This window comes from Macrotis lagotis, chromosome 1, assembly GCF_037893015.1.
Source record: "Macrotis lagotis isolate mMagLag1 chromosome 1, bilby.v1.9.chrom.fasta, whole genome shotgun sequence".
Taxonomy (NCBI): domain Eukaryota; kingdom Metazoa; phylum Chordata; class Mammalia; order Peramelemorphia; family Peramelidae; genus Macrotis; species Macrotis lagotis.
Window position 1 is genome coordinate 841,452,725 of NC_133658.1, and position 17,920 is coordinate 841,470,644.

The window sequence follows — 17,920 nt, forward strand, 5'->3', positions numbered from 1 at the left end:
AAGATTTTTCAAATTGCAAAAAATCAGAGAAGATAGAGGTATGATATAAACTCAAAGAAGACAAAGGTATGATATACTCCAAAGGAGTTCAAGCTATAACTTAAAATACTATATTCTGAAATCCTGAACTTATTCATGACTAAAATCAAATGACAAAGGGAAGACATTTGAGACATTCTCTCAAATTCCCCAACCACCAAAGCATAAAAAAATAAATATATTCAGGTAACAAGAAAATACTAAATTAAAAAAAAAACAAGTTTTTTTATATTTACTTGTTATTGAGTTTTTTTGAAAGTTTAAATAAGGAGTGAAAGAAAGAAGACAAAGAGATCATCTAGGGGAAAATAAAGCCAAGGGAATAAAGATTTAAGGAAAATTTAAAGAACCTGAAAAAGAAAGGTAGAAATTTTATCTTAAAAGCCATGTGGGCCAAATGCTCTGGTACCCACAACTGAACAAATGACTTTTGTGGGAAGGGATAATAGAATGGGAAATTGCTTAAACAGAATAGGGGGAAGTAAATGACCTAAAAGAATGGATGAAATATCTTTACCAAGACCAAAGTTGAAGAGTGAAAGAATGGCAATTTCTATTGTTTCCATCAAAAATGGAAACTGGTCATATATGATAAAAGCAATGAAAGGAGGTACAGGAATATAGGAGTGAAGGAAAAGAGGACTCTCACTCAAAAATCAAAAGAAAAAGGTCCCACAAAAGGACATTCCCATGAGAGAGTGAACACACTGTACATATGTAGAGGAGTAGGGAGTAGAAAGAAATAGAATGTGAGGATTATGGTGAAAGACAGATCTTTAGGAAATCAGGAGGAACAGAACTTTCAGGAGCTTTTGGAGCAGACAGTTCAGATCAAAATTTAATCTCTGTTCCTTCCAAGTACCTTGCCCCCTTCCTCCCCCCCCCAAAAAAAATCTCTTAACATCCCTCAATTCTTGCCTTCTTGTTGTAGTTTGCTATTTAATATTTATTCCCACCATGAATTAGAAAGAAAAAGGGAGGCATAATTTAAAGAGAGGACCCAGTCTCTAGCGTGGGACTGATTGAAACTAGAGAGTCCATTCTTTCTGGATGTCTAAATAGTCTACTCCTTTGTTTCTGGACTCTGTCCTCATGTATGTTGTTCTTCCTCAATGTGAGGAATGAAGGGCCTTGTTGGTCTTCACAGGGTGTGGAAGGGGGTCCCTTTGAAATCCTTTACAAAGGGGGGAATGGCCTCAGTCAATTACAAAACTGGGAGAGTTCTCCTAATCCCATTCCAAAAGTGATAGACTAGATTAAAAGAAACTAGTCTTTAGGAGTAATCTTGTCTCGACCTTCTCCTTTGCACATGCTCAAAGAGATCTATCTGTTCTTGCTCATTAGTATAATGAGCAGGGTAGAAAAATGTATAGGAACCAATGTATCAATTAGATTTGTGACCCAAGCCTATGGATGGCATGAAGGGGCAGCAACAAAGTCTTTCAAAGTGCATAAAAGAGCTTGTATGTTAGGATTTTCCCACCCCTCTCTCCCATCATGAGAGAGGTGTGCCATTTTGTTAAGATATCTTAATAAAAAACCATTTTAATCACTCTGGACTAAGTATTCTCGAGCCATTTATAACACTCAACAAACTGATTTTTCCCTTTCCCATCCCAAACTGCCTTCTTCAGGAAAGGTACCCCTACCTGCCCATTCCATAGGTCCTAGAATCATGCAATTTTAAGAAAGAAAATTTAAAATGATTAATTTGCCCGTCCAACAATCCACATTTTACAGATGAGAAGCCCAAGCCTCAGAATGTAGAAATGACATAGGTAAGGATTAAATACTGAAGCTAGGATTCAACCAAAGTCCTCTGAATCAAAATTAGTACCATCTACTACACTATAGACTATGCCTATCTCCCCCTTTCCCTGCAACCATTTAGTCAGCTCATTCTGTAAAGTTTGCATTCAACAAAACAGAAACTTATCTATTTTAAGTTTCCTAAAACCATTCCATTACAGTGGTAATAAGGATGGAAATAGATTCAAACAATCTCAGTTCAGTGTCCATTTATACCACTCAATTAAGGTTAGAAGGCAAGATATGGGGCCAGGATGTGTGATCCTGGATGTTCTTAACCTTTCTGAGTCAGTTTCCTTCCTGTAAAATTAAGGTGTTGGATTAGAAGACTTCTAAGGTCCTTGCCAATTTTAGACCCTATTTGGTCCTATGCTAGAAAGTATTTATATTAGGTCTCAAGGTTCTCCTCCTCTTAATATTCCAAAAACAAGGTTCTGGTTTCATTATAGCCTTTGCCCAATAACCTTGCATTTATCTGCTGAAAGTATAAACAATATTCTCATCTCTTGGTTTTAGGCATTTATTCTCCCTTTTCCTGACAAACATTCTCCCTCCTCAATTCTAGCCACTGATTTCCCTGACTTCCTTTCAATTCCAAATGTATTCTCATCTTGTACAGGAAGCCTTTACCAACCTCTGTAAATTTTAATCCTTTTCTTCTGTTAATTAGTGTCATTTTAACTTATTATTTTACTTTCTATATTTTTAATATGTTGTCTCCTTCTGCCCTCCCCCCCAACTAGATTGCAAGCTCCTCGAGGGCAGGTATTGTCTTTTGCCATCCCCACCTTTCTGGACAGTGTTTGACACATATTAGACACTTAAAAATTGTTTAATATTGATAATTGGCAAATTGGCATTAAAAATCTGTCACAATTTGCCCATATTTAACTTGCTCAACCTTATTTCCCAGTATTTCTCTCTTAGGCCTCTGACCTAAGCAGGTCTTTGCCCCTTGTGTCCTTTAGAAACATCAAATTCATTCCCCACTTTTAAATTGGTATAAAAAATGGGTAGGGCAAAGGACTTTTCAAATTAGTGTCTTCTCTTCCCATCCCCATCTATGTCACCATCTTCCATTAAGGATGACAAAGAGCAAGAAACAATGACAACAAACTGCTAGGCTAAAAGCACTTTATTGATCAAGGGCTGGGACTACAGGTCAGTATGTACACCATTGCTCCCCACCCTTTGCCCACAGACCCCCACAACAGGCAGGTCTGTTTAGTGGTATTTGTGGGCCAAGGCAGTTGCCACGCCAGCCACCAGCTTCTGCCAAGCAGCCTGAATTTCAGGAGTAAACTCCTTGCCGAAATGAATGGCCAGAACAACAATCAGAACATTCCCGAGGAGCTGTAGGAGAGAAAAAGAAAAAGGAACTTAGGAACCTTATAAGGCTAAAGTTCTAGCAAGAACACCTGGAAAGTCTATACATGTTCTCCTATTCGTGTCTACAACTTTCACAGATTAGGATACCATCTGTCCCTTTTGTCCTTAGTTCTTCCCTTCTAAGGATCCTATCTCTTCTTCTCCAGCTCTTCCTGTCCCCAGACTCACATAAAGTCCCCATGATTTCATGTCCAGCTCCATTTCTACCCGTTCTGTTCTTTTGGGTTTCCCTTGCCTTAGTCTTCCTTCTTCAAAACTCTTTTCTTCTGGCCTCATATCTTGCCTTCTAACCCTAAGCCTGCTTCTCACAGCCAAGAGTTCTTAGCACTACCTTTGTAGATATAATTCACAGGTTTGAAAAAAAACTAATTGGGGGTGGGAGGGAGATGTTGGAAGAGAAAGGAAAAGAGAGAGACTGATCAGTGGGAAAGCAAAGGTAAGGAAACTCAGAAGAAGAAAGGATAAAAAGAATGAGAATAAAAATAAAAGAAGAAAAATGCTATTCACAACATCCCTAGAGATATATAGAATCTTAGATTTATAGAAGGATGTAGAAGTCCAGTCCAACCCCTTATTTTAAATTGAGGAAAGTGAAACTCAGATATTTAGAGTCACTATTATAAGATTATAGAGCTAGTAAAGAGAAGAGGACCTTCATTTAAACCCAATACTACTCTCTCCAAAATCAAGGCTTATCAATTAATACAAACAATATAATTACCAATTTCAAAAAGTAATAAACTGAGTCTTATCAGTGTCTTTGCAAGCTAAAGAGAAGGTGAGGCTCCATGGGTCCTGACCAGAATTGGGGTATAGAGGCAGAAGATTATGACAGAGAAGCAAACATTCACAAAAAGTAAACTAGAGGAAAATCAATTAAAGCAGAAATCTGTCACCCCACTTTCCAAAAGCAATAAGGTTAATTGAGAACTAGATAACTGGGAGAGAGACATAGGGAGATTATGAATGCATGGCAGTAAAGATGGTTATAGGAAGAAAGAATGTGGGGGTGGGAATTGGAGGCAAATTGAAAAAAAATTATCAATAGAGAAAAATCAAATGGAAGCTAAGAGTAATAGTGAGGAAGGGAGGAAAAAGGAGAGAAAGAAGGACTGGAAAAGAAGTCATGAGGGCAAGAAAAAAGGAGTGTATGAATGGAATAAGGATGTAGAGAGCTGGTAGGAGATGAAAAGGAGAGAAAATAAAACTATAGATGGAAAACAGATATTCTAAAATATTTGAGGTCATCAATGATAAACTATCCTATCTTCTTCTGGCCCTGACCCTTTTGAGCATTCAGATACTTCAGGGCTCTGGTAATAAGACTTCATCCAACCATACTAGCCTATTGAGTCATGGTGCCCAAGACTTACCCTGAAGTTCTCAGGGTCCACATGCAGTTTGTCACAGTGAAGCTCACTCAGTTTGGAGAAGGTACCCTTGAGGTTGTCCAGGTTCTTAACAGCATCACCCAAGGAGGTCAGCACCTTCTTGCCATGGGCCTTGACCTTGGGGTTCCCCAGGATAGCAGAAGCAGAAGACAAGTTGCCAAAGGAATCAAAGAATCTCTGGGTCCAGGGGTAGACAACCAGCAACCTTTAAGAGAAGGGGAAAATAAGTTCAAATGTATAGGAGAGTCATCTAGAAGATTCCCTTAGGGTTTGTCTGTGGCCCCTGGGCTTAACTTTAATCCTTGATCCTGGTACTTACCTGCCTAAAGCTTCCCCACCAGTCTCTTCCACATTGACCTTGCCCCAAGTGGAGGTGATGGAAGACTTCTCTTCAGCTGTGAAATGAACCATAATGCTGGTCTTTGTGAGTTTGCTTGTTAACACTGGAGTGTGTCAAAAGCAAGTTGATGTGGCAACAGGTCTTGGGCCGCCTTTTATTTCCAGTTCTTGACCCCCTGGCCCCTTACTTTCCCCAGACCTCTAAAACCATTGGTCAGTGTCCGTAGAGGGTGGAGTTAATGACGGATTGGTGGTTATCAGTACTGGACACTCAGTCAGTCGATCAGTGTCTTTGTCTTTGACAACCTATAGGGGTCTCATCTTCTCTTTGGATGCTAATTCTCTAATCCAAAATAATAATGTCTCTCATGTGACACAATAGTAAATGAATATAGTAAGCTACTGCTTGACAAACCCAAAGATACCAGCTTTTGCAATAAGAACTCAGTTTAACAAAACCACTGGAAAAACTGGAAAATAGTATGGTGAAATTAATCAAAGAGCAACATCTTGCACTATATACCAAAATAAGCTCAAAATCATTTAGACATTAAAGGGAAATATTAGCAAATCCAAAGAGCAGGAAATAGTTTACTGGATAGATATATGGAGAAAGGAAAAATTATGACCAAATAAGAGATAGAGAATATTTTAATGCAAAACGTATAATTTTAACTTGATCAAATTTGAATAATTTTATCCAAACAAAAGCAACACAAACAAGATTAGAAGAAAAGTAAAAAGACGGGAAAAAAATTTTATAGTCAATGTTTCTGATAAAAGTCTTACTTCTCACAGTTATGGAGAACTGAGTCAAATTTATAAGAATACAAGTCATTCCCCCATTGATAAATAGTCAAAGGATATGAATAAGAAGACTCCAGAGGAAGAAATTAAAGGTATCTATGGTCATATGAAAAAAATGCTCCAAATCTCTATTGATTAGAGAAATGCATATTAAAATAACCCTGAGGTACCACCTCACACTTATAAGATAGACTCTGACAGAAAAGGAAAATAATAAATGTTGGAGAAGATGTGAGAAAATTGGGTCATAATGCATTGTTAGCAGAATGTAACCTAATTCAATCCTTTTGGAGAACAATTTAGAACTATGACCAAAGTATAATCAAATAGTGTATACCTGGGGGGTGGCTAGGTGGTGCAGTGGATAGAACACTGGCCCTGGAGTCAAATATGGCCTCAGACATTTCATAATTCCTAGCTGTATGGCCTTGGGCAAGCCATTTAACCCATTGCTTTGCCAAAAAAATTAATGTATACCCTTTGATCCAGCAATACCGCTACTATGTCTGTATACCAAAGAGATCATAAAAAAGGGTAAAAAAATCCACATGTGCAAAAATATTTATAGCAGTTCTTTTTGTGGTGGCAAAGAATTTGAAACTGAGGGAATGTCCATCAATTGGGGGAATGGTTAATGAAATTGTGGAATTTAAATGTAATGAAATACTATTGTGTTATAAGAAATGATAAGCAAGCAGATTTCAGAAAAAAACTTACAAGAAGCATGAGTGACATGAGCAGAAACAGAAGAATATTGTATACAATAACAACAACATTATGTGATGAACAACTATGATAGACTTGGCTTTTATCAATGTTTCAAGAAAATTCTAAAAGTCTCATGATGGAAAATACTATCCACATCCAGAGAAAGAACTACGGAGTCTGAATGCATATCAAAGCCTGCTATTTTCACTTTGGGTTTTTTTTTTTCCTTTTGTTCTGTTTCTTTTTTCACATAACTGCACATATATAACCTATGATTGCTTGCCATCTTGGTGAGAAAGATAGAAGGGAAGGAGAGATGGGAGAGAGGAAGAAAATAAATGAAACTCGAAATCTTATAGAAAAAATGAATGTTGAAAAACTACACATGTATTTAGGAAAAAATATTTACCACCAAAACCCCTCCAAAATGCTGTCCCTAATGTTCACTCACTCTAGTTGGATAATTTTCCTCTTCTAGCAAAAGGTAAGCTCGTTTAAGTGGATCTGAGTCTCTCTAGATAGATTAGGATAAGAGTGAAAGGAAAGGAAACAAATAAAAGTACTAAGACTAGAGAAAAGCTTAAGGATCAATCAATTCAGTTATAATGAATGGTGATACTAGAACACATTTTTAAAAAATAAAATTAGACAAAGGACTCATTTCTAAAATACACAGAGAAACTGAGTCATATTTTTAAAACAAAAAGGCATTCCCCAATTGACAAATGGTCAAAGGATATGCAAAGGCAATTTACAGATGAGGAGATCAAAGCAATTCATAGCCATATGAAAAAATGGCTCTAAATCATTAATTAGAGAAATGCAAATTAAAGCTTCTCTGAGGTACCATCTCACACCTCTCAGATTGGCCAATATGACCAGAAAGGATAATGATCATTGTTGGAAGGGTTGTGGGAAATCTGGGACACTATTACACTGTTGGTGGAGCTGTGAACTCATCCAACCTTTCTGGAGAGCTATTTGGAACTATGCCCAAAGGGCAACCAAAATGTGCATACCCTTTGACCCAGTAATACCACTACTGAGTCTATATCCTGAAGAAATGATGAAAAAGGGTAAAAACATTACTTGTACAAAAATATTTATAGCAGCTCTGTTTGTGGTGGCAAAAAATTGGAAATCAAGTAAATGTCCTTCAATTGGGGAATGGCTTAGTAAACTGTGGTATATGTATGTCATGGAACACTATTGTTCTATTAGAAACCAGGAGGGATGGGATTTCAGGGAAGCCTGGAGGGATTTGCATGAACTGATGTTGAGTGAGATGAGCAGAACAAGAAAAACACTGTATACCCTAACAGCAACATGGGAGTGATGTTCAACCTTGAAGGATTAGCTCATTCCATCAATGCAACAGTTGGGAGCAATTTTGGGCTGTCTGCAAAGGAGAGTGCCATCTGTATCCAGAGTTTGAACAAAGTGGAGTTTGAACAAAGTTCAAGGACTATTCCATTTAATTTAGAAAAAACAGATATCTTATTGTCTGATCTTGTTACCTCTTAGACTTCTTGTCTCTTCTCTAAGGATATGATTTCTCTCTCATCACACCCAATTTGGATCAAGGTACAACATGGAAACAAAGTAAAGACTGACAGATTGCTTTCTGTGGGGGAGTGGGGGGAGGGAAGTAAGATTGGGGGAAAAATTGTAAAACTCAAATAATATCTTTAATAAAAATTAGTTTAAAAAATAAAAAATAAAATTAGCTCTTTAGTAATAGATAGGAAAAAATATTTTACAGATTTAGCAAACTTGTTAGAGCTATGCAATCCAATTATATATTATTCAAAACAAAGGTCAAAGTAAATACCAAATATCAAAAAAATAAAATAAAAATGAAAAGCTCTAAATGGATCTTTTTTAAGAAGAATGTCTAATCTGACAAATAGAGAATGTTTAGAAATTATCTCTAATTATTAATATTTGTTAGAAAAATGTTCTCACAACAATAATAAGATTAAAGAAGTTCAGAAATAGACTCAGTCATTGTTGGTAAGAACACTCGATTTACTGTCAGAGATCTGGGTTCAAAAACCTATCTCTGTTACTAGCTGTGTGGTTACTAATGCAAACAAAAATCTAGTGAATATTTGATGATCAAATTCCCTTATAATTCTAAATCCCATCAAGGTGAGGTTAATCAGTATTTTCTGAGTCAGTGCTTAGCTTTAAATGGGGATGGAGTTTCTAGTCCAATGATGGATCTGATCAACCCAGACATCTCTGGATAAAAGATAAAGGAGAAATTTAGTCTTATTCCCCATTCTTATCCTCTCATGTCCACAAAAACCATGAAGCAGGTAGAGGAAGAAGTGAAGGTGAGAGGACAGTCTTGTCTATCTTCAATCCAGTAGGCACCATCCTAGGCCCCACTGCCCTAGTATCAGTAGCCACACCCAGTGTCTCCTGTCATCAGCCTGCTGTATTTTTCCTCTTCCAGAAGGACTGAGTCAGAGATAACTGGGGTGGATGAGAATGCAGCTGGAGTATGCTGATAAAACAGAGAACTGTTCAGGAGTGAGATCAGGAAAGGCTTGGGGTGGGGTCCCACCAGTTACTCAGATGGAACACTATGAAAAATTATCCTTTGCCCAATCCAAAACCTATCCTTAGAAGGTGTGTATGTGTGTGCATGCATGCATGCGTGCATATGTGTGTGTGTACGTGTCTGTGTGTAACTGTGTGTGTGTGTGTGTGTGTTGTTGGGATCAGGAACCCATGCCAAATTAATGTATTTTATAGAGTGGCTGTTCAGAAAAGTATGTGTATGTTATTTAGGTGTATAATAAAGAATCAATCAATCAGCATGCATTTGTTAAACATCTGTTATATACCAGGCATGGTCCTAATTGCAAGGATGTCTAGGATCTCTCTCTCTCTCTCTCTCTCTCTCTCTCTCTCTCTCTCTCTCTCTCTCTCTCTCTCTCTCTCTCTCTCTCTCTCTCTCTCTCTCTCTCTCTCTCTCTCTCTCTCTCTCTCTGTCCCATTTTTGGTCTATCTCTGTCTCTTTCTCCATCTCTTTGTCTCTGTTTCTCTGTGACTCTATTTCTATCTCTGTCTCTTTCTCCCTCCCTCTGTGTCTCTTTGTCTGTCTATCTCTGATGCTCTTGCTTTCTTTCAGTCTCTTTGTCTCTGTCTGTCTGTCTCTCTATCTTTGTCTCTCCCTCTCTCTGTCTTTCTCTGTCTCTCTGTCTCTGTCTCTATCTCTGTATCTTTGTCTTTATCTCTATCTCTTCCTGACTTCAAATTCAGCCTCAGACCTTGACTGCTTTCTGGTTGAGTGACCATGAGCAATATGTAATCATATTTGCCTCAGTTCCATGATCAAATGAAATAATAATTGTTAAGGCATTCATCATAGTGCCAGCTACCTAGGACCATATAAATGTTGATTACTATTATTACTTGGGGGGGGGGGGAGTTACATGACTCAGCGGATAGAGCTCTGGATTTGAAGTCAGAAAGACTCATCTTCCTGAGTTTAAATCTGGCCTCAGAGACTTACTTGCTGTGTGACACTGAGCAAGTCAGTTAACCCTATTTGTCTCAGTTTCCTCATCTATAAAATGAGCTTTGCCAAGAAAACTCAAATGGGGTCCCAAAGGTTTGGACATGACTGAAAAAACTGAACAAAAACAACAATCTCTGGTAATAAATAGTCTCAAAGTCTGCAAGATTAGGATTCGGTCTCAAACATATTGTCTGAGTGACCCAGGGGAAGTCATTTAACTTCTCTGTCCTGAAGATAACTTTTTGATTCCTTAAGTTCTAGAAAAGGCACTAATTTGAATCAATAATCTCATAACCATGACCAGTAGGTGCTTGTTGCCAAGGAACTCTTTTATTGTTCCATAATCCCCTATCTCATTTTCCCTCAAAAAATTCTTTCCCAGACTTTTTTTCTTTTCAAGCCCCCCCCATTCCTCCCTTAGTCTCTTCCCTTTGAAATGAGGACCTTACCTTTACTTTGCTGAGAAAACTGAAACTATTAAACATGAGCTCCTACTTGTTCTCCTTCTTTTCATTGGATATGACTTAGTATTACCTTTCATTCTTTCTTTCTTCTATTGTCTAATAATTAGTCCTTTTCCTTGCTAAGTCTAGAGATAGCCTTATTCCATATTTATTTTCTTTGCCAGTATATTGAAATACCAATCACCCCTCTCTAAAATATATAAAGTTTTTCTACCTAAAAATACCTTCCCTACTTCCTTCAAACTTTCCCATTTCTCCTAGAAGATGGCATTCAGGCATGCAGACTATCTGTAGTCATCTTGATTCATATTTGATCACTAGAACCAAATAACTCTGGAGGAGAAAATGAGGCTGATGAATTAGGATAGTACCTCCTCATACAAATTCATTTGCTAGTCATGGTATTACCTTCCTATGTTATTGTATTCTTTAAGGAAAAGGACAAAGCTATCCACATCCAGAGAGACAGAAACAACACACTACAGAACATGAATTAATACTATGTTCACTTTTTTATAACTTCTCTTATATTTTTCTTTCTTAACCCATGGTTTTCTTTCCCCCCCCCAGGTCCAATTCCTCATACACAAGATGAATAATATGCTGAGGGGAGGTGGGGGAGGAAGGGAGAGTGATAGAAAAATGTGTGATTTATACATATACAAGTGGATGAAGGTTTAAAAACTTCCATAACATATAATTGGAAAAATGGAATAAAATATCACTTTCAAAAGAACAAAGGACAAACATCATCATCTCTCCCACACTTAGATAATTCACTTTATCCTATAATTCTGTCATCCAATATCTTTCTTCCTTTTCTCAACTGCATTCCTGTACTTTATGCCTCCACTTCTCCTTGAACTCCTCCACCCTTTACAAGCATATTTTCATCTTAATCATAAAGTGAAACTTGACTCTCCAAAGTTACAAGTGCCATATATAATCATCTTTTCAGTCTTCATCCTTCTTGGCCTATCTATTGCATTTACCACTGTGGACCACCCTCAACTCCTTCCTATTCTCTTCTCTCTCTGGACATTTGGGGCACTATTCTCTCTGGTTCTCCTTCTTTCTCTCTTTTTTACTGGTTCATCTTCCCAGCTGTGGATATTCCTCAGATTCTGTTATGCCCTTTAACTTCTCTTTTCTTAGTATACCCAACACTTCACAAATTTTCTGTTACAGATCAGGTGCTTTGGAAAATTATGACTTCATTTTTTCTTGTGGATTTAATGATTTCTATTGCCAGTGACTCCATGAGTTATATAACCAGTCGTTTCTTTTTTCGTCTTTCTGACTCCACAGCCTGTTCTAACCATTGTGTCACCTTGCTGTCCCCAGACCTAGTTTCTCCCCAAAGCATCAATCCTACATCACCAATGGCCCTGAGATGTTTTGGATAATATGTCCCAGACATATCCCTAAATCCATATGTCCATTTTTTTATCTTTATCTTTCTTTTTTTCTTTTGAAGATCATTATTATTCTAGTCTCCCAGGTATATAGCCTTATCATCCTTGTCTCCTCACTCTTCCTCATCTCAGAAATATAATCCCATTGCCAAATCTTGCTGTTTTTAACTCCATCACATGTCTCTCATCTTTCCTCTTCTCTCTATTCATACAACTACCACCTTAGTTCATGCCCTTATAACTACTCATCTAGAGGATTGCAGAGATCCATTTGGCCTCTTTGCTTCAAATCTTTCTCCTTTCTCTTAATCAATGAATTCCAAATATTTTCATTTTCCCTCTAGGATGTAATATGATCTTTTGTTTAACTTTTTATAAGTCCTTCAAAGTCTAGCCCTAATTTAACTTTCCAGTTTCATAATACATTAATTCCTCTTCTACACTCTAAGAGCCAGTCAAACTAATCTTCTCTCTAGTCCTCACTCCATCTCCCTTTTCCTGTCAAAAATACATTTATGAAGAACCTAATAAGTTTAAGGCACTATATCAAGCACTATGGACACCGAGTGAAAAGACATTCCCTGCCCTCAATGACTTCATAATCAATCAATTAAGGACAAACATATATATACATATATATATATATACATATATATATATATACACACAAGAGATGTAATAAAAAGGAAGAACTAGAATTAAGAGAGATTGGTCAATACTTCTTGTAGAAGATTGATTTTAGCTGGAACCTAAAGGGAGTCAAAGAATCCAGAAGGAAGAGATGATAAAGGGAGAGCATTCCAAGCATGGGGAGAAAATGACAGGGAAAATACCTTAGGAGTGGGAGAAGGAACCAAGTTTAAGAAGAGCTTTGAATGCCAAATAAAGGTAGTGAGAGTCAGGGGAATTTGTGGAGTAAAAGGGGTCATGGTCAGTCCTGAATTTTAGAAATTACTTTGAGAGCTGAATGGGGGATAGTTTGGAGTGAGAGGTTGATGGGGGGAGGGGGATAGGAGTTGAGGTAGACAAATCCCCCAGAAGCCTATTGCAGTAATCCAGGCAAGAAAGAGATAAGGAGGGTCTGCACCAAGGTGGGAGCAGTCACTCTTCTCTATACTTTTGCACTGGTCACATCCCATGACTGAAATTCACCTCTCATCTTCATCTTATAAAATCTCACTCTTTAAGAATCAGCTCAACTACTACCTTCTAAATGAAGCCTTCCTTGATACCCTCGCTGCTTGAATTCCCTTTCAAACTATCTTGTATTTAACTACTTTATATTTAGTTGCACTTATTTTCTTTATATTAATTTTGTAAATCATATATGTATATGCATATCCCCATATACATATCTTTTTGGCAACTCCCATTGGAATATACCCTTCTTGAGAGCAGAAATTATTTTATTCATTGTATTTGTTTCTCCTGTACATAGAGCATAGCTTCTTTACACATAACAGAGGCTTATTAAGTACTTATTAATTGTTTGATTGATTTGTAGAGGCTAGTAGATGGACTAGAGGAAGTTTCCTTACCTGAGAATCCTTTTCATCATATCACAGGTCCAGTCCCAATCATTATCTCTATCTCAATTCTTATGCCTACCCTTAGCCTAATCACTATCCTTATATTTCTTCAAAACAATTTTTATTAAGTAAGTGTGTTATTTACTCATTCTTAAAAAGGAAGAAGCTGAGGTTTGAGAGGTTAAATGTCATGAAAATTCATATATTTATTAATTTTTGGAAATAGAATTCATAACTGGATGAGTCAGATCAGTCAAAAGTAGGTTATTCTCAAAGATAAAACTTAGAGAACTTCCTCCTTTCTCCACCATATATACTTTCTTTTAAGTTATTCTCTCCTCTCTTATCCTCTACCCTTTTTTGATTCCTTCTCTTCCTTCTCTTTCTTTCTTTCTCCCTCTCTCTTCCTCTTTTCTCCCTTCATCTCCTCCTCTTCTTTCTTCCCTCTCTCCTTTCTTCCTTGCTTTGTTACTTTTCATCCTCTTTCCTTTTTTCCTTCCTTTCTGTCTCCTTCCCTCCCTTCCCTCCTGCTCCTTCCATCTCTTCTTTGCTCTTTTATTTCTTCCATTCCTTCTTTTTTTTTGTCCTTTCCTTTCCCCTTGCTTTCATGTAATCGTTTTGTCTTTTTCCTCCCTCCAATTCTTCCTTTCTCTCTTATTTTCTATTCTTTCCCACTCCCTCCCATTCCTTTTCTTTCTTTTTTGTACCTTTCTCTGTTTCTCTTCTGCATAGATGCTTTAGAAATGCCATGGTCTTTCCTAAGGCATTGTGGAGCATTTAATCTTGAAGGTATTACAAACATCTTAGTTACAGAGATGAAGTAATGAAATATTAAATTCAGTTCAGTAAATCATAAAAACTTCTGGTATGAATTTATAGAGAGAAAAGGGAATAGGACAAAATTAGAAAATCAGCATTAGTCCTGCTTGTTTGGAACATAGAGTAGATAAAAAAGTAGTATTCTATTAGGTTAGATAGTTGGGTTGGAGACAGATTGTGGAGGGTTTTCAAACTGTGGCAATGAAGTTTGTACTTTATCCTATAAAATAGATAATAGGAAACCGCTGAAGATTTTTGTCTAGGGAAATGATAAACTCCAGCGTATGTTCATTAGGAATCTTTAGGAGCCTTATGAAGGAGGGATTGGGTTGGGGACAAGGGTAGGAAACAGGGAGAAGAGACAGGAGATCTTTATAATGGTCTGAGTAAGAGGTGATGAAGTAAAGCAAAAGGGCAGTGTTCACCTAACTGGAGGAGAAAAGAAAAATACACAAGAGATACTGGAGGAAGAATTAGTGTTATAAAGGTAAAATGGGCTTTTTATTAAAACAATTCAATCATGTGTCAGTCTTAATGGATGATTATACATCTCACTGTTAGCAGCTAAACAAACACTTCTGATTAATGTCTGCAAGAAATAATGTACAGTCTTGAGTTCTGAGTCAGCTCTCATTACCTTTTCCCTACGAATTAGCATCTAGATCGTGTTCCTGTAATCCTTTTCCTAGACAAAGATTGCTGCCACCTACCTGGGTTCTTAGATACAGTCTGCCCCTGGGGACAAAGGATTGCAGTTGGGGGTGGGAAGAGTAAGAGTGAGAGGAATACCATGTTGTATTGGGGATGATTACCATGACTGCACTTGAATGGTAGGTGTTGCTTCTCAGAGTCTACACAGCCTCGTACTCTCCTCTTCTCCCCACACCCCCAACCATGGCCTAAGCATATACCTCTATCTCTCTGGAGGACCGAGGACCACACCCTGACCTTGCTTTCCTGACTCCTCTTCCTATCTCAGAGCCTGGATCTGGGGAGGCCTTCTATCACCACCACCTGTAAGACCTTGATAGATCTGCCCTGCCCTGCCTTGACTGGAGACTTTGATAGACAAGGACACACTTGGTTTCTCTGCTCAGAGGGCCTCAGATCTGCTGAGTTAGGATCAATCTAGTTGATACTGGAGTTTGGAGGTCCAGTATTATCCCACCTCTTTCCTAACTCTGTCTTTTTAACTCCAATTCTAAACCTAGCCACAGTCCTTGTCTTCCTATTTGTCCCTTCTAAGTAAAAAATCACCATAATTATCTAGGGTATTATGGGGTAAGAAAGAATGAAATAGGGTGGTGGAGAGCAAAGATCATTTTTTTTTAAATGAAACCTCTTCCATTTAGAGAAATAGAAATTATGATTCTGAAAGGCATAAAGCAGGGGTAGACATATGGTACTTAAACCTCAGAGACTCAAATCAGGACTAGTAAGCAAATTGAAGGAAGTAGGCTGACACTACTTCCATGTCCTGTTGCTTCCTTCAACAGGGAGACCTTGTAGAAAGACCACATTTTTCCAAATAGATAGGTGCTAAAATCAAGATCCTGATAATAGTGATACTTAGAGCCGTCTAAGCTTATAGAATTGAAATAAAAACATTTTACAAATATTAAGTTATTGTAGAAATAAGAGTTACTGTCATAACTGACATCAAAATTGGTTTAGAGGAACTCCTAGCTTAAAAGGCTTGGCGAATAGGGGTATGGGGTATCTTCCTTTTCAGGAAGATGCCATTAAGAAGGGCCATCACAGTACCATCACAGGCCTTGGTTAAAATAGCAATAGATCCTTGCAATAATGTAGGCTCTGGGTCTCCTCATTAATAATGGTAAAATAGAAGTTTGCATACATTAAATCATTTGATTCCCACAATTATTCTGAGGTGTAAGTAGTATATATAATATTATCCCCAGTTAAAATGAAGGTAATACACTGAGAGTATTTGACTTATCAGTCATCATATAACTAGAGGGTGGCCACCTTCTAATTTAATTCCAATGATCTTTCAGCAAATATTAGAGACATTGGAGTGGGGGAGGGGTATAAGAGGAAAGGAGAAGGAGAGTATTTGGCAAACTTAATCTCTGAGAGAACAGAATTAGAAAGAGAGAGTGTAGATTTGCCCATCTTGATATTGTAATCAGAGGCAGTCTTTAGAGATGTCTTTGTATACATGACTATGGATAAGGAAATGAGAAATGAATGGTAGCATTTATTATATTACTTTCTGAAGTTACATAAGAGCATAGAATGATAGAATAATTGGATTAAAATGTAAAGGAACTCCAGAGGCCATATAATTGAATTACCTCATTTTTGAGATGAGCAAAATAAGATCCAAGTGCCAGGACTTGAACCCAGGCCCACATAATGACTATAGCTCATGCTCTATTCACTTTTCTATTCTACATCCCCTTTGCTAATCCAGGGCTTGTCTCTGCCCTGTTTATGCTTCACCACTAGAGTATCTAATACCATTTAGGACTCTGTACTAACTGCCTAATCTGATTTAAGGTTTCATCATCATCATCACCATCATCATCATCATCATCATCATCATCATCGAAACACCAACTCTGTATTGCTCATTTATGTATACAGCCCTGTGATAAACTATGTAGAAGGCATGGGAAGAGATACGGTTATAGGATCACAGCATTTCTATGTTACATGGCATTTTTGATAACATTGAGTCCAGTCCTCACATCACACAGCAGTCCCTCCTATAATATATCTGACCAATGACTCTGGCATCTACTTTAATTAACATTTACAATAATAGGAACTTCTACAACTCATTAAGAAGCTCAAGAAGTTTTTTCGACAGTTTTAAGTTCTAAGGAAGTCATGCTTATGTTGACCTAATTATGCTCTGTAGTTTCACAGAATTTCAGAGTTAGGAAGAATCTGAGAAAGCATTTAATACCTGAAAAATAATTCCCCTCTACAACCTTCCCCACCCCAAATTGTCATCTAGATTCTGTTTGAATTTTCTAGGAAGAAAGAATTCATTACCATGTGAGGCAGCCCAGTTCACTTTTGACTAACCCTGATTGTTAAGTTTCTCCACCAGGGAGACTAATTATCCTTCTTTGTAGCTTCTAGTCTTTGTTCTTAGTTCAGCAATCTACATACAGTCAAGTGGGTCAAATCTCTCTTCTCTTGACAGTTCTGCAACTATTAAGACAACAGCCTTACGTTTCCCTAGGCATTTGTTTATCTATTCTAAATACAAACAATTCCTTCAATTTATCTGTGTAAGAGACAGTTTTCTCTTTGTCATCATTTCCCCTCTTCTCAATGTGTTCTGGCTTTGCTATTTTTTTTCAGCTTTCCAATCTAAGTTCTTTTCTCTGAAACCAATAAAGTGAACTTCTATGGGTCCTTGAACCCTAGTCAGGAAGAAAAGGATTTATCCCCACTTTAAGAGTTTTGTTTAAACTAATCAGAGCAGCTCCTTCCCTATAGAGGTCTATTGAATTGGAACTTAAGGAGCACTCTTTAAAGAAATAAGAATTACCCTTCACAAGGGGTCAGTGGAAAGAAGACTGACTGTATTAGAAACCAGAAGGCCTGGGTTCAAGTCTTGACTACCATTTATTTACGCTATAGCTTTGAGAGAGTCACTCAATGTCTTGGGTAAAAATAAGAGGCTTGGATCAGATGATCT

The 17,920-nt window shown here is 37.5% G+C and overlaps 1 protein-coding gene across 4 annotated transcripts; it reads right to left on the minus strand.

Moving 5' to 3' along the window:
* Positions 1-2,971: 2,971 nt before the first annotated feature.
* LOC141508629 (hemoglobin subunit epsilon) lies at positions 2,972-15,116 on the minus strand. Of its 4 annotated transcripts, XM_074217409.1 has the most exons (4): positions 15,054-15,113; positions 4,948-5,043; positions 4,611-4,833; positions 2,972-3,201 (listed from the first exon to the last, which is right to left on the minus strand). In XM_074217409.1, exons 2-4 carry the CDS (start codon positions 5,037-5,039, stop codon positions 3,073-3,075), a joined length of 444 nt encoding a protein of 147 aa, XP_074073510.1. In that variant the 5' UTR covers positions 5,040-5,043; positions 15,054-15,113; the 3' UTR covers positions 2,972-3,072. The 4 variants fall into 4 exon arrangements, with proteins under 4 accessions (XP_074073510.1, XP_074073511.1, XP_074073509.1 ...); XM_074217410.1 differs by lacking the exon at positions 4,948-5,043 and having other exon boundaries at positions 15,031-15,116; XM_074217408.1 differs by lacking the exons at positions 4,948-5,043; positions 15,054-15,113 and adding an exon at positions 14,130-14,277.
* Positions 15,117-17,920: the final 2,804 nt, after the last annotated feature.

What these genes read in the sequence shown, in the direction of transcription:
- LOC141508629 (XM_074217408.1), bottom strand. Translation starts at nt 14,224, where the DNA reads ATGTTTGTAATACCTTCAAGATTAAATGCTCCACAATGCCTTAGGAAA. An exon ending in CAGAAGAGAAACAGAGAAAG is followed by an intron (nt 4,834 to 14,129) that starts GTACAAAAAAGA and finishes CTTCTCTTAAAG; the next exon opens with GTTGCTGGTTGTCTACCCCT. An exon ending in TGGACCCTGAGAACTTCAGG is followed by an intron (nt 3,202 to 4,610) that starts GTAAGTCTTGGG and finishes TCTCTCCTACAG; the next exon opens with CTCCTCGGGAATGTTCTGAT.